General features: G+C 31.6%; 1 protein-coding gene across 1 annotated transcript in view; it reads right to left on the bottom strand.

Moving 5' to 3' along the window:
• LOC105360748 (low-density lipoprotein receptor-like) overlaps positions 1-17,192 on the bottom strand; it is a 36,723-nt gene extending 19,531 nt beyond the window's left edge. Inside the window, 5 exon segments of the mRNA XM_011497746.1 lie at positions 1-8; positions 10-154; positions 4,844-5,281; positions 11,694-11,816; positions 17,078-17,192. The exon segment at positions 1-8 is cut by the window's left edge and continues 153 nt beyond it. Of these exon segments, the coding sequence (XP_011496048.1) occupies positions 1-8; positions 10-154; positions 4,844-5,281; positions 11,694-11,816; positions 17,078-17,084 (721 nt within the window). The 5' untranslated portion in view covers positions 17,085-17,192.

Raw genomic sequence — 17,192 nt, 5'->3', positions numbered from 1 at the left:
TCAGATTTTTTATTGCAAACAGCTAATAATGGTATACATAATCCATTAGAGCACTCAAATTCAGTAAATCTCTCACAGGAATGCAATAATTTTGAACAGTTAGTTTCATCATTTCCATCAATGCAATCGATCTTTCCATCGCATAAAAGCTCATCTAAGTATTAAACATGCTATATATTATAATAGCCATTTTATATATAATAATAGAATAAAATAGTAAATAACCATAATTATTAAACGCTCACATTCTTTTGTATACTTTTAAAATATATTTATAATATATCATGTATATGTAATATGTATTAATAATACTTTTAAAATGTATTTGTAGAAAAAAAATTTAAATGTATTTGAATTTAAACTCATAATCTACAAATACATATAATGTTAAATGGGTACAATTTTATATGTGCAGAATTTATATTACATCATATTCTTTTATAATTATATATAGTAAAACAATATCGTTTGCAAAGACTTTTAATAAAATGAATTAAAGTAATTTGCGAAAAAACTAAGCCATTAATCAGTTAAATAATACCTGTTTTATAAAATAAAAGTAAAAATAATACAAATTATTTAACAAATTAAAATTTTAGATTCAAATTTTTTCAATTATTTCTTTTTTTAATATTGTTTAATAATAAGAAATATCAAATATTATCGGCCTAAGAAAACAATAAAACTTTCTACTAGGGAGAATCAATTATAAGTCTAAAGATTGATCATAGCATAAGACTCAGTTCTATATAGGTACATATAATTTGCTATATCTCTAATTACCCTTTAGGTAACTTGCACGAGTCTGATATTTAAATTTAACAGATTACTATGTTGCTAGGTGGGGATAAAAATGTAAATATACGTATTATAGGTTAAATTATATTTTGTATAAAATTATAACAGGGCAACAGCATATCTAAATTAGTAGAGTGAAAATTTGTTTTTATTCCATTTCGGTTAATTTTTAATAGGATAGTAACAAAAGTATCTATTATATAATTTTCCATGAAAAATGTTTGCTATGTTATTTTTTATATATTTTTTAATATAAAAATTATTTAAACTAGAATCTTTTGTGAAAGTAGAGAAATTAAAATTTTTATTATTATATTGATACTATAAAGGTAAACATTAGTGTAAGCTGTCAAATAAACTGTTCGAGAATGCGAGACCTTTCCCTTTTTTTTAATGCAATAAAACATCTGGCAAGTAACATCGTAAAAATTGTATTTAGATATCAAAACTTTCTTGCTCGAAATTATCAAACACTAGTGTCATAAAACATCTGGAAAAACAATACAATAAACACGGGAAAAACCCATAGTTAGACATCTGCACTTTTCTTTTCGCTCGGTAATTACTGCGAGCGGATATACACCCCCTTCCCGCTGTCGCCTGATGCGTCAGCAGCAACGAAAGGTCTTCTTGTCATGAAGACCAAGAGACGACTAGGCCCTTAATTAACTCCGAAGCCACAAGAGGCGCTGCCCTCGCACTATAAGGGAGGAGTCTCTGATTGGACGAAAAATAAGGGAAGGGGTTCGAGTCAAATTCATGGTCAGCAAATGTATTTAAGGGACGAAATTTTCAATACTCATCACTCTTGATATTTCTTTCTTAGTAGTGCTCCCTCAATATAGTATACTCTTGATATATTTCATACTCAGTTAAGTTTAGTGAAAATCCATTAACACTGTTACTGGAACAGTAGTTACAAGCCCTGGAGGATCAACGACATACATCGCATGTCCATTAACGCAGTTAAAGAACCGTCGTTACATGTTCAAAGGGAGCGACGACAATCCGCACATTAGAGTCCGGAGACGAGTCAACGATTAGTCTTCGTAAGTAGTATTATTACTAAATTAATTACATATATACTGAGATTCAGAGTATTACATCGACAAGCAACTAAGGGTGAATAAGCTCCTCCTAGAACGACAATGCGGAATAAATTCCAGTATGCGTCGTGAAGTTCGCGCCCGCAAAAGGGGCGTCGCTTTCGACAACCTTCGCTTTAGTTCAAATTCGGAAGCTCATGAAATTAAGCAACACACAGCGCGAGTGTCGACGAACGAAACTTCGCGCCATTCGACATTCGTATTCAACAATCAAGCTGCATAGATTTTTGTACAGTTGTCTCCGCAACACATCACTTCAATCAAGAATTTAGTTCTACAAGTAATAATAGTAATACTAGTCAACCTAGTCAACAATAAATAACAGAATAAAAAGTAAATATTCAGCCACATTTATTTATTGTATTATTATAATATCCCTTTCACTCGCGACCTTTCATCGCTACCATACAACACCCGTGGTCACTGAGTTGTCAAAGGCATCAAATTGTATCCGTCGAACCGGCCTTGATAAAACTAGTCAGAACGACGAATTTGCATTTTATGCATATACGAATGGAAAATATTTATTTTCTCATAATTATTTTTGAAAAAAATTATTTTAATGTAAAACTTCTTTACGAATAGTAGTATATCTATTGCTTATTGTTCGGGATTGCCGCAGTTCCACGAATTTAAGAAAAAGTGAGTCATACGCGCTGTACGGCACACGTCATGTTTGGGCGAATGTTTATAAACAAAAGTCGACAAGTTCGAGCAAGTTTTACGATCTGATATACAATATACTATAAGATCTCACAAAGGAAGAACGTCTACGAAACTTCCACAAACTTCATTTTCTAACGCCACAAAGAATTTTCGGTATGACGATACGCCGCGGCACTGTTGCCGGCGTTGCATCCGCTGTGTGCATATTTAAGGGCAGCTCGCCATATGGCGATGCTCATTGTAATCCTACTTCTCACTCATTTAACTGTAATTGCCGCTCAGTGTTTTAGTATATACTGTGAAGACGACACCTGGCCATAAATTCGGCAACCTAGTAAATAATATATGTGTGCATTATTAAAAGGAAATTGGCAGATTTAGTAGTGATTTACAGTGAAGCCAATTGGAATAGTAATCAAAGGGGACATCAATTACGCAGCAATTTACACACCTTGTCTGCAGCTCACAAGGTACATTTGTATATTAATAAATAAGCTAGTCACGTCACGCCCAAGAATAGTCGGGCAAATTCACGGTCTCTCTGTCGAATAAACGCTTCGACCCTGTACAGGCCCACATCAATAGAGCGGGCAAACTTTTGGTCTCTCTCTCGAACCAACGCTTCGACCCCGTACAGCCCATAGGAGTCGACTCAAGCGACGCAATTCGTCAAGCACATTGTCAAAAGCAGACAACAATATATTGAATAATCAACTACAAATACATTTCATTAAGTCCTTCAAGAGCATGAAGACTTATCATTAATTGTGTGTGACTAGTCTTTTTACTGCCCCCATAAATAATTAAACACATAATTGATTACGCACCAATTTCCATCCAGACTTTTAAATTCTAACAAGTTTGATCATTCTTTGTACCAAGCATATTTGATTTCAAACACCATCTTTTCATGCTACTTCACAAGCATGATTGATTGACTACACTAGCTGATATTTACAACATCAGCATAACCGCAGTTACAAGATACACATCATATCCACAGAATCTACGATAATCAAGAGTACAAGGACACACCCTCAGTACTACAATAGAATACTTCTTTCTCAACAGTCTTGCAGTATTATTATTATAATTATTAACAAATAATAAACATTGTTGTACTAAATACATGATATTTTTCAGCCTTGTCACTTATTATTTCCTTTAAAGTTATCCTAACGAGAGACCAATCCACTGAACTATTGAATTGGAAGGTCGAGCCATAAACTAAGCCCTTAAAATCGAACAATTATAGTAATATAAAACCTTCGACTATGTATGTAGGTGAGAAATTTCTTCCACTTTTCAAATATAATGGCTTATTTAGCTTAAAATACAAATGTTCTTTTATACGCCCAATTTTTCTTTTTGATTCTGACTCTTCAGTATCCTATTCTAAATTTATTCTATATTGAAGTAGTAGTGTAATCTTCTATTTCAACTATTTGCAGATCAGTTTTTCTTTTTAAACTTTTTGACTTTCTGTTTTAAAAATACAATACCGATCAAATTTAGCCTATTTCATATTAATAAAGTCTATATATTAATATATTAAATGAAAATATTATTTTTCTTTATTATTAATAATTTTGTAATGTAATCAATCCAAAACTATAAAATTTAATGTTAATTACAAAATATTATATATAATAAGAATTTTATTGAATATCATTGTATTATCTGATTATTACTGATTTCGTCGTATTCATACTATGATATACCCTGCGATTGTGAATTAAAATATAAATAACATTTGTCTAAGTAGGTTTATATAGTTAGAGTTAAGAAGGTAATCATCGATAAACCGCTAACAATACCATATTATGATTTTACTATAAATCAAATAGGATCAACTCTTCTACTTATTAAGTCAAGAAGCAAACGAATTGGTTCTACGGATTTGCCTTTTACTTTTTTAAGAGCTTTCTTCTTGTTTTATCTATACCTAAATTATACATATCTTATATTTATATCTTAAATATAATATTTATTTTAACTTATATTTGTAAACGGAGAATGTAATTCAACTTAGTGTACTGGCCTTCTGAAATTTAAAGTATATATAATATTATTTAACTTAATAAATTAATTTTAACTTCTTAAATTCCTCTGTTTATTCTTTTAATTATTAATAATTTTGAAGTCTATCAAGAATGAAGTATTGCAAAAAATTAAATATATTATATCGTAATGATTTATTAAATAGTGGAATAAATACAAATTACTTTAAATATTATTTCTAATGTTATTTTAAATATGTGAAATTATATTACCAGACAAACAATATCGATCAATACATTGAAACTGATCGATTTCGCAAGTGATATTTTTACATTTATCCACGATTTCATCAGCACCGTTTGGGCAATCATTATCTCCGTCGCATAACCAACTGCGATGAATACATGTGATTTGATCACCACAATTAAATTCATCATTTGTGCAGTATATTAAATGTTCGTTTTTATGATTGTTTTTACAATGAAGCTCATCTGATTTATCAGGACAGTCAAAATCACCATCACAATGCCAACGGGATATTATGCAGTAATTGGTAGAACAATCAAAATCAGTATATGGATCACATGTTATAGTGCCGCAGTTACTCTCATCACTAGTATCCCCACAGTCATCATCGTAATCACATACCCATCGCTGTTGGATACAATGTTTATTGCTACACGTGAATTCATCAGATCGACAAGTTTCATCTGAAACAAATCATTTTCTTTCGATCATTAGGGATTTCAAATAGTAAATATGTATTATAACAAAAAATCATAAGAATAATATAGAATAAAACTATAAAAAGGATAAAAGAATTTAAGGAATATTTTGAGCTTTTCAGATATTTGATATGAAATATATAGTATAACATATAGTAATGAAATTTAAATATATATTTTACCTGATAATTGAGAAGATTAAATATAATTATAACTATGTGTAATTTAAAATATTTTTTCATAAAATAAAAATGTTTAAGAATTGTTTCCTATTTTATTGAATTTGATATTTAAATTTGAGTATATTTGTATTAATTCTAATAATATTTTTATTAATGAACTTATAAAGTTATAAAAATATATAGAATAAAATATTTTCTCAGGTTCTTTAAAAGAATAAAGTTTTTTTTAATCCATAGTACATGTCTTATTTTTTATATTGAATAAATTAAAAATTAAATTTAGAAAATTGCACGTATGCAAAATTTCTAGTAGTCCTCTACATCTTACAGCAACAAAAGTTTCGAATTTATAATTCAGAAACTAGAATAGAACTAATATCTATAGCTCTCATTTCATGTTTTAACATTTATCAAGGCATAATTTATATATATTATGATTACATAACAAATAATAAATACAAAACAAGAAATAATAAAATTTTATAAATATTTGTAGTTATGCTGAAAATTTGTATTGCTGATTACAAATATTATAAAATTATAAAATAAATATGTTTGAAATAATATATACGTGTATATAAAGATATATTCCTTAAATAATCGTATATGTCCGTATTTTGTAAATTGTTTCAATAATTACATAACAGAATTTAAATTGAAGCAGAATATTGAGTATATTGACATTTAATGAAGGTAGAGATAAAAATATAATAAGATTAAGATTAACAATAATTTTATTGCTTTGTCATTAATTATAGAATATAATACTTAGCATATGATATAATTTGTTATATATACTAATATAATTTTATAAAGGTTATGTTGTACATAATGCACCTCGTCGTTCCGACTTGTTTTATCAAAGCCGGTTCGACGGATACAATTTGATGCCGTTGATAACTCAGAGACCACGGGTGTTGTGTGGTAGCAATGACAGGTCACAAGCGGAAGGGATATTATAATAATACAATAAAGATATGGCTGAAGTATATGCTTTTTATTCTGTTATTTATTAATGACAAGGTTGACTAGTATTACTATTATTACTTGTAGAACTAAATTCTTGATTGAAGTGATGCGTTGCGGAGACAACTGTACAATAATCTATGCAGCTTGATTATTGAATATGAATGGCGAATGACGCGAAGTTTCGTTCATCGACACTAGCACCTTTTCAATGAGCACATGTATGGTTGAGGTTATGAATGCAGCTTTATGATTGAAAGATATCGCAAGTGGCGCGAAACTGGATTGTCTACACTTGCGTTGGGTTTTTTTTTCGTAAGCTGCCGAACTTGAACTAAGGTGAGGGTTACGAAGTCGGATGCCCTTGGCGGATGCGAAACTTGACGACACGTACTGGAATTTATCATCACGAGTGATAAGGGTTAAGAGAGTTAATTATCGAGAGTAAATGAGTATTGAAAATTGCGCCCCTTAAATATATTTTCTGACCATGAATTTTACTTGAACCACTTGTCTGTCCAATCAGAGCTCCTCCCTTATAGTGCGAGGGCAGCGTCTCTTTTGGGTTCGGAGTTAATTAAGGGCCTAGTCGTCTCTGGGTCTTCATGATGCGCAGATCTCTTATTGCCGCTGCCGCATGCGACAGATGTAGGCTGCGGCGAGGGGGGGTTCGCTGACACATCTGGTGACAGCATAGCAACTTCTTGACAGCGGGAAGGGGTAGGAGGGTCCGCTTGCAGTAATGCTTAATGTAGTTGCCGCGCGGAACGAAAATGCAGATGTCAAAACTATAGGTTTTTTCGTGTTTATGGTATTGTTTTTCTAGATGCTTTATGACACTAATGCGTGAGAAAATTTGAGCAAGCGAAGTTTGAAATCCAGATACAAATTTTACGATATTACTTGCCAGATGTTTTATTGCACTGACCAAAAAGAAAAAATGTTCTCGCATTCTCGGACATATGTAATTTTGAAATTTATATAATAATCAAGGATTTTCTTCATATTTAATCTTCTGATTATATGCATTCAATTATTATTACGTTTTGTACAATTATAATCCATACTACTATGGTAATCGATATATTATGCTAAAGTAATTTGTTCTAGATTCCAAGAATCTCTTGAAAAATATTATTTCTGGAAAAACCCCAATCGTTATTATTTCCAGGAATACTCCAACGGTTAGAATTTCTAGGAAATCCGACGATCGTCAGACATCTAGAAAAACCGTTACATCAGAAAAAACAAGTGCACAATCGTATTTATTGTTTTTAGCACCACAATCGCATCCATTGTTGTCAGCTACCTAAGCTACCGCGTAGATAATTATGGTAAACGCACCATGTGACAGTATACAACCTCACGTATAGTGCCAGAGTGCACGAAGCAGTTGTAAGAAGAGATCAGTAAATGTTCGTTTCTATGAAACAGTGCAAGCAAACACCACTCAACGCCACATCAAAGTATACAAACATTTCTTCACGTTTCACACTACAAGTCATCAAGGAGGAGACCAGCAATCTAGTTACCACCACGTGGTACCACACGAAGAAGTAACCAGAGAATTACGACCTTCTACCTATACATGTAGTGAATGCTAACACCACGTGCCAGTAACAAGGAACGGCAAGACCTCAGCGATTCTCATCGTCAACATAGAATCATTATAATGTAGTTGTAAAAGAAATCACAATAACAAGCACCAAAAGCAGATTTCTTGAATACTGAATTGAAGTGCTACCCCTTCCATTTATTCACATATTTCTCCCACCAGTAAACTGGTAGACACTGTCTAATTCTAAACATAATTTATTTATAATTAATATATATTTTATTATAATTATATATTACAATTATAATTAATTATAATAATATATATAATTCGTAAAACATTTCTGTGTAGGTTATGATAATTTGGTCTTATTTTATCTGACTTTTCATTTATCTAAAATAAAAAATAGCAATTACAAATATCATTATTAAATAACAAATACTATAATTTTCTATTGGTGTAATATAAAATCTGTAATAAACATACTTGATCTATAATAAAATGAATCGACTAAGTTAGTAATTAAATTATAAGTTGTAAATTGAAACGGTCAACTAATAATTTGGAAACGATATTTAATGTAACTTGATGTAACTTACATCAATAAGTTACCTAAGCCTTCATTGATAATTTAATTCAATTTAACAAATATAATGTCTTAAGGTAACAGTAGTGTGCATGCTTAGTACTTGTTATTATATTTCTATAAATATAAGTATGGTTAAATTTCGAATTTATATACTAATTTCTATAAAATTAACATCGTATAGAAATTAAAAACCATCTAATAAATATAATTAAAATATTCTACAAAAAAGTAGTTTGTACAAATAACAAAAGAATATTTTTTTGCAAACCTCTTAACTGCAATTTAAATATAAATATTGAATTGTATATATTATAAATAAAATAAGACTGTTTAAATAAAATTATACAAATTTATTTTATGTAATAACAAAATTAAAAATTAAATATAACAATTAAAGAAAGGTTAATAAAAGTTGTTAAATTATAATAGAAACTGGCTAAGAAATATTAACTTTCTTTAAATTATTATTGATTTATTCTTAATTAATAAATTCATAATTATTAAACTTCTTTTTAGATATTAAAATTGAAAAAATGAATATAAAAGTTAAAAGTATGTAAATTAATATTTTAGTAAGTTCATGAAAAACTAAATATATAATTTTCAGATAAATATGTCTTCGGAATTGGAGTATTTTCCAAAACCTTAGGCACGCTTAGGCGTGCCTAAGCCTTACCTTACCTTACCAACCTTACCAACGCTTAGGCTTAGAATTTTTGTAAACATTTGATTCCGTGTATTTTCGAATATTTGGATGCTTTAATTTCGAACGTCCTACAGCGTTTTCCGCATAGTAACACCTATACATTGTTGCCAGCTAAGTAACCTGCCACATGGATATTTAAAGCAAGCACACCACGAGAAGGAGCTTATAGTTATTCAGCCAATAAGCCGGTCAGTCAACCACGCTATTCAGCTAGAGTCTACAGCCATAAGCTCCCATTCAATTACATTCTCACAGTGAAGCCATTACGAAGAATACACGTTCAATTATCAAGTGCACTACAATTTACAAGCAGTCAATGGTGCTGACTGCATTACAAGAAAATATACTACATGAAGCACGGTATTAAAGTATTCCTTATCACGAAGGTAATATTTCCAGTAGTATTGCTCCAAAGTAATTATTCATCACAGTATAAGGCAAAGGCATCCGCATCATTGTGAATAAGAATGGCATTTCATTCGCAACACGTCCTTTCAAGGAGTGTGGATTAGCGCAGCTACTAGCATTCGTGCTCCACGTCCTTTCCAGGAGTATGCTAGGTGGAGTACGCCTCTGTTATTCCTTAGAGATATTAGCTGCGACCACGTTACTTACATTTCAAAGGGCATACTCCTTACCAAGCAGCATGCAGAATTCATTGCTGATCCTTACAAGATCAGCAACAACATCCTGACCATCAAGGAGCAACTAAATCATTGCGAAGGAACAGAATTAGGAGAGTTACACTCTCCTATAAAAAGTGAATTCTGCTCATCGATAATGCAATTGTTAATAAAGCATATGTTAAGGAAGTCTACTTCTCAACCATCCACTAGGGCGGGCGGCAAATTATTATAAAGCTATCGAAACATTGGCAATTCGAGCCAGGAAATCAAACAGTTTCGAAGACACATCATTATATATTTTCTCATGGTATTATCGGGTGATTCTTTTATTTTTAAGATATTGATGATCACTTGATAAGCATTATTAACTTATTAAGTATTATTATTATTATTATTAAGTATCATAAAACAATTATTTCAAGTGGGCTTCACCCTTACGTAAAATTTTAAATAGTTCTTTAGTCTTTAAGAGAAAGTGGAGAGAGAGGAGGTTTCAGTTTTAATAAATTAATTATGTAATAAATAATTCATTTTTATTATGTAATAATATATTAGTTTTGCTTAATTCTAAATTGTCAAATCGATATAAAAATATCTAGCTTCCTCGGATAATATCGTATTTTTGGGAAAATAATCAGATAAGTTTCTGATTTTCTCAGATAAATTCAAAGTTATAAATAAAGTAACATAACCATCACTGCTTAATGCAATAAAAAATTAATTGCTATCATAGAGTTATATTTGTTCAAAATTTAATTATTATATATACTATTATTATCGATTGTCATTAATAGTTACTTTAATACTTAAATCAATATTCGGCTCGCGACTGATTAGGCGCTTGACTCGACGTGGGAATTGACTGAGTGATATTCAGCTCGTGCCGATGGTGGGTATTATTACGAATAGTTGTCGCCCTCTTTTGTGGTTTGATCAGAACCAATTTATTGTGGTGTGACCGGCAATGTCTCGCAGTACTAATTTTAGACTTAGGCAGGGGTCTACTGTCAGAATCGGCGTCCTCTCTTGCGGTCTGTTATGGACTCATGTCAGAGGGCTTTGCTGATACGGTAGATGTGGGCTGCGTTCGTTTGGGCAACGCGATCGGTAAGATCTTGTACTGCTAACTGGTATTAGGCCAGGCTCTATCAATAAATATGATAGACGTAGGCCGAGGCGCGGTCACGAGAAATAGCGAGGATTTACGACAAGTCAGAATAATATTGATAGCTGGCCAGCAATAATAACAATTGAAGAATAATAATAATAATATACCTTGCAGAGATTCCTTCAGACGAGTTCGACTTTCACCGATATTACTGACACTAGTTTCACTTGAGTAATTCAACAAGGCTGTTTTCTTCTCCGTTCGTTGCTTCTTAAATACGATTGCGTACATTTAATGTTATGAATTCTTGGAGGCTACAGTGAATTCTCTGGAAGCAAGCTTTGACAATTTCGAGAAGCTTCCTTTGTTGCTATGCGGACAAAGTGCGCGGCTAAATTTCCAGTGAATTTTTGTAACATATAATTCGAATATTGCGTCTTAATCTAAATGTGATTTATCGGAATTTTATTTTAACAAACAATAAAATCTTATTTTTTGTTGGGTGGTTCAATCCTGAACATATAATTTTATATATTATTTTAATATATATATATAGACATTAAAATTTGTTAAATAAATATCGTGATATATTTATTGTTATATTCACTTGTGTTGTATTTAATGCTCTTATATTTGTAATTATAAAATATGTAAAATTTGCTTACTGCAATCAATTTCATCCGATCCATCTTTACAGTCTGGATTATCATCACACATCCAATTTAATGCAATACATTCACCATTCCCTGATCGACATGCAAATTGTTCCAACGTACAGATTGTGTCATCTAAACAAATATATGTCATTTATAACTAATTTACTTAAAAAGAGAGCAATTATAAATATTTCTAATTAATAATTTTACAAATAGGCATATTAAAAAATTAAACAAGAAGGGCAAGAAAATGATAATTGTCAAGTAATGAAAAAAATCCATGTTTGAAGGAAGAAATTAGTTAGAATCGTACAAAACAAACAGAAAATCAATGAATTGTCAACAAAAAAGAGCAATCAATTTTATAATACTCGCTAATTCTTAGTATATATATAGATCTGTTGCAAATTCTTAGGGATACTACTTGGAAATAACTTGAGAAAAAAAAGACAAGTATATTCTATCCTTAAAATTACATTGCTGCCTTTCAAAGATCTATTATTAGAAGTCGAATCTTTAGATTATTCAAAGTTGCATTACATTTCTGTACAACTATTGTTATTTTATTATATTAAAATTTAATAATTTCCACATTAATTTATACAATGGATTAAAGTCTACATATTAAAATTATTATGTCGTATACATACAAATAAATAAGTTCAATGTTTTTGTAATATACTCCACATTGATCAGTTTCATATTGTAGAAAATGTATTCACCGTTCGAGCTTGTTGCTGCTAACGTATTTAGCAACAGCACTATTAACTTGTTGACAGCGGGAAGGGGGGTAGGTCCGCTCGACATAATGCCTGAAGTAATTACCGTACGGAGCGAATAAGTGATTACAGTGAAGCCAATGGAATTGTAATCAAGGGGAACATTACATACATAGCATCGAATACATCCAACCTGCAGTTCACCAGGTACATCTTTATATTAATAAATAAACAGTCACATCTCTCTCTATTGTCGATCGGGCACACTTACGCTCTCTCGAACTAACCACTCGACATCGTACAGGCCCGCTAGCAGAACCAGGGCACACTTACGCTCTCTCGAACTAACCACTCGACATCGTACAGGCCCGCTAGCAGAACCAGGGCACACTTACGCTCTCTCGAACTAACCACTCGACATCGTACAGGCCCGCTAGCAGAACCAGGGCACACTTACGCTCTCTCGAACTGATCCCTCGACATCGTACAGGCCCGCTAGCAGAACCAGGGCACACTTACGCTCTCTCGAACTAACCACTCGACATCGTACAGGCCCGCTAGCAGAACCAGGGCACACTTACGCTCTCTCGAACTAACCACTCGACATCGTACAGGCCCGCTAGCAGAACCAGGGCACACTTACGCTCTCTCGAACTAACCACTCGACATCGTACAGGCCCGCTAGCAGAACCAGGGCACACTTACGCTCTCTCGAACTAACCACTCGACATCGTACAGGCCCGCTAGCACACACGCAGGGCACACTTACGCTCTCTCGAACTGATCCCTCGACATCGTACAGGCCCGCTAGCAGAACCAGGGCACACTTACGCTCTCTCGAACTAACCCTCGACATCGTACAGGCCCTGAACAGCTGACTCAAGAGTCACTGTGGTTCACACACATTGGTTACACATGACCAACACAGATCGACTAATAGACTCTATAAATACAGATTATTAAATCCTTCACGAATTAGAAATCTTACCTTTAATTGTTTTTACCTGTGACTAGATTCTACTGCTGTCCCCTTTACATAATTAAAGACATAATTGATTACATAATAAATTCCATTTAAGATCTAACAACTCATCAAGTATAGCTATTCATCAATCAAGCATACTTGATTCAACTAACATCTTCTCATGCTGCCTCACAAGCATGATTGACTGACGACATCAGCTGACATTGACAACATCAGCATAACCTCAAAGCAACACAGTAATATCCATAGAAGCCTTCCTAGCATAAGAATCACAAGAACACATCATTTGAATAATCCAACAGAATTATTGATTTCTACACAACAGTGCAATATTACAATAATTGTTTACAATCATTAACCTTGTTTTTAATAAATATATTATATTTTTCAGCCTTGTCTGTTATTGATTTCCTTTAAAATTATCTTGCCGAGAGACTAATCCACTGAACTATTGAATTGGTAGTTCGAGCCATAAGCTAACCCTTTAAAACCGAACACGTACATATACAAGGTTGACTATTATTACTATTATTAATTATAGATTAACTCTTGGATTGACGTAAGGTATTGCGGAGACAAACGTACAGTAATCTATGCAGCTTGATTGTTGAATACGAATGTCGAATGGCGCGAAGTTTCGTTCGTCGATACTAGCGCTGTTTGAATGAGCACGTGTGTGGTTGAGGTTATGAATGCAGCGTAATGACTGAAAGTTGCCGCAGAGTGGCGCGAAACTGGATTCGTCGACACTCGCTCTGTGTGTTGCTTAATTTCATAAGCTACCGAACTTGAACTAAGGTGAGGGTTGCTTAAAGGAATGCCCCTTTTGCGGGCGCGAACTTGACGACGTGTACTGGAATTTATTCCGCACTGTTGTTTTAAGAGGAGCTTCCTCATCCTTAGTTGCTTGTCGATGTAATACTCTGAATCTCAATATATATGTAATTATTGTAGTAATAATACTACTTACGAAGACTAACCGTTGACTCGTCTCCAGACTCTGATATGCGGATTGCCGTCGCTCCCCTTGAACATGTAAGGACGGTTTCTTTAACTGCGTTAGTGGTCATACGTGTTTATGTCGTCGTTCTTTTGGGACGTGTAACTATTGTTGCTTGAACGTCGTTAATGGAAAATCCGAAGAAGTGGAAGTCGTCGCTTCTTTGGAACATCTAACGACGGTTTCTTTAACTGCGTTAATGGACATACGGTGTATGTCGTCGTTCCTCCAAGACTTGTAACTACCGTTCCCGTAACAGCATTAATGGACTTTCACTAAACACTTAACCGAATATGAACTGTATCAAGAGTATACTATATCGAGAGTGAAATATCGAGAGTTGCTTCGAGAGGTATATTAAAAGTTATATCAAGAGTGATGAATATTGTAAAATGCTGACCATGAATTTCACTTGAACCCCGTCCCTTATTTTTTATTCAATCAGAGACTCCTCCCTTACAGAGCGAGGGCAGCGTCTCTAGTGGCTTCATAGTTAATTAAGGGCCTAGTCGTCTCTTGGTCTTCATGACAAGAAGACCTTTCGTTGCTGCTGACGCATCAGGCGACAGCAATACAACTTGTCGACAACGGGAAGGGGGGGTGTATATCCGCTCGCAGTAATGCTTGAAGTAATTACCAAGCGAAAAGAAAAGTGCAGATATCTAATTATGGGTTTTTTCCGTGTTTATTGTATTGTTTTCCAGATGTTTTATGATACTAATGCTAGATAATTGCGAGCAAGAAAGTTTGGAAAACTAAATACAAATTTTACGATGTAACTTGACAGATGTTTTATTGCATTGAAAAAGGGTCTCGCATTCTCGAACAATACTTTGATCAATTATTTATTATAAACGTTAATATATTTTATTAATATTGCCTGAAGCTTCCATTTTAATAATATTGTTTGGGATTGAAGCAGTTTAAGCAGAATTTAAAATTAGGAAAGTTACAAGCTCTCGGACACTCGTGTTAGTAAACACGATTCAGTGAATTCGGGAATTTTCCTACGCCTCAAATTTTAACGACAATATTATCGTATAGGAACGCGATGAAGCTTCTAGAGCATTCCAGAGCTTCGTTCTCTGACATGACGATGATTTTCGGCATAGCAACAGGCATTGGCGCTGTTGCCGGCGTCGCTACCACGCGAATATTTAAGAGCAGCGCGCCACGCACCGCAGCTCACTGTAATTCTACTACTCGCTCACTCATCTGTTATTATTAATTATATTATTTTCTCAATCTATCTAGTATCAGTTATCAATTACGATTATGAAACTTAGCCACAAGCCTGGCAATCGATACACAACATACGCGTGCATAATTAACAGAATCTGCTATAACAAGTTAGTAATTTACCAGTGACGCCATTGAAATTGTAATCAATAAATTGCAAATAATTGTAACCAATAAAATAGTATTATAATTCATAAACCAGAATAAAATTATATCTTCATTCAAAATACATATTACATAATATTTTTCAGCCCTTCCACTTGTACCTTTTTCCTCCTAATCGCTACGGCGAGAGACTAATCCACTGATCTATTGAATTGGCAGTTCGAGCCACAAAAGAAACACTCAATTTCGAATAAATATATGCATATAATTACTAACATAATATCACTTCTTAAAATTTCTCTGATCAAAAATTTATAAAGATATTAAAAAATTAAATTTCGTTCTTATTTAAAAAAATCTTTTTTACTTATTAATATTTTTAAATTGTTTTATTAGTTTAGTAGTTTTTATTATACTACAAAATATGAAAGTAGCATTGTTATTTTAAGTGTACAAAACTTTTAAATATCATTAAGAAAAACAAAAAAAATTATATAATTCAGACATTTAAAAATTATGTTATAAAAATATTATACATTAATATTGTTATTATTAAGTATTAATAATAACACTTATGTTCGTCAAAATTTCTTTTTTAGAAAAAATATCATTATTTGTCTTCTATAATTGCAATGAAATATTATAAAATTTTACTTTCTGTTAATATGTTAATATTATGTATAAATAAATAATATAATAAATAAAAATGCTAATAACATTTTTTAAATTAATGTTAACATAAATTAAAAAAAAATTTTTATAATTTTTATACAATAGTTTATTTTTAAAAAAATTCCTAGAAGTGACTTTTAAATATTTGTTCATTATATGTTATATTAACATTTATAAGAAAAAAGTTTTCCTATTTTAATTGAAATATTTGATTCTATATTATAAAAATAAAAATTAAATACATATTTGTAGATGTTTAAATTTTCTTATACATAACAAGATCTAAACAATGATTTGTAAAGATTTAATTGAATATTTTCCTTTAACACATTAGCTTTACAATATTTTTTAAAACATTTAAATTAAATTAGATACTATATATAATATTCAACAACAAATTAGAAAATTCTTCATTTATTTATAATTTTTTTTTATACTAAAAGATACTTGAAAGTAATGTGTGTTTAAAATATAAAAATATACAAATATATATATAAAAAATATATATATAAATAAAGTTACAAAATAATATTTATACATTTTTTAAACATTTCTGTACTTTTTCAAATTTTATATATTTTATCCAAAAAAAAGTAAATTATTTTGAAAATAATTTACTGTTTAATATAAAGAAAATATATTGATTGGAATTAGGTAAAAATTATTTACTTACTTTTCATGGAGCTATAAACAAAACTAGGCAATATACTAACAAGAAAAATAGATAGAAATTTGAAATTGTATATTATTTGAACTAATATGCACAATTTAATTAAAATTTGTCTGGC

The sequence above is a fragment of the Ceratosolen solmsi genome, unplaced genomic scaffold, assembly GCF_000503995.2.
Source record: "Ceratosolen solmsi marchali unplaced genomic scaffold, CerSol_1.0 scaffold47, whole genome shotgun sequence".
NCBI lineage: Eukaryota > Metazoa > Arthropoda > Insecta > Hymenoptera > Agaonidae > Ceratosolen > Ceratosolen solmsi.
This window is presented reverse-complemented; position numbering and strand designations above follow the sequence as displayed.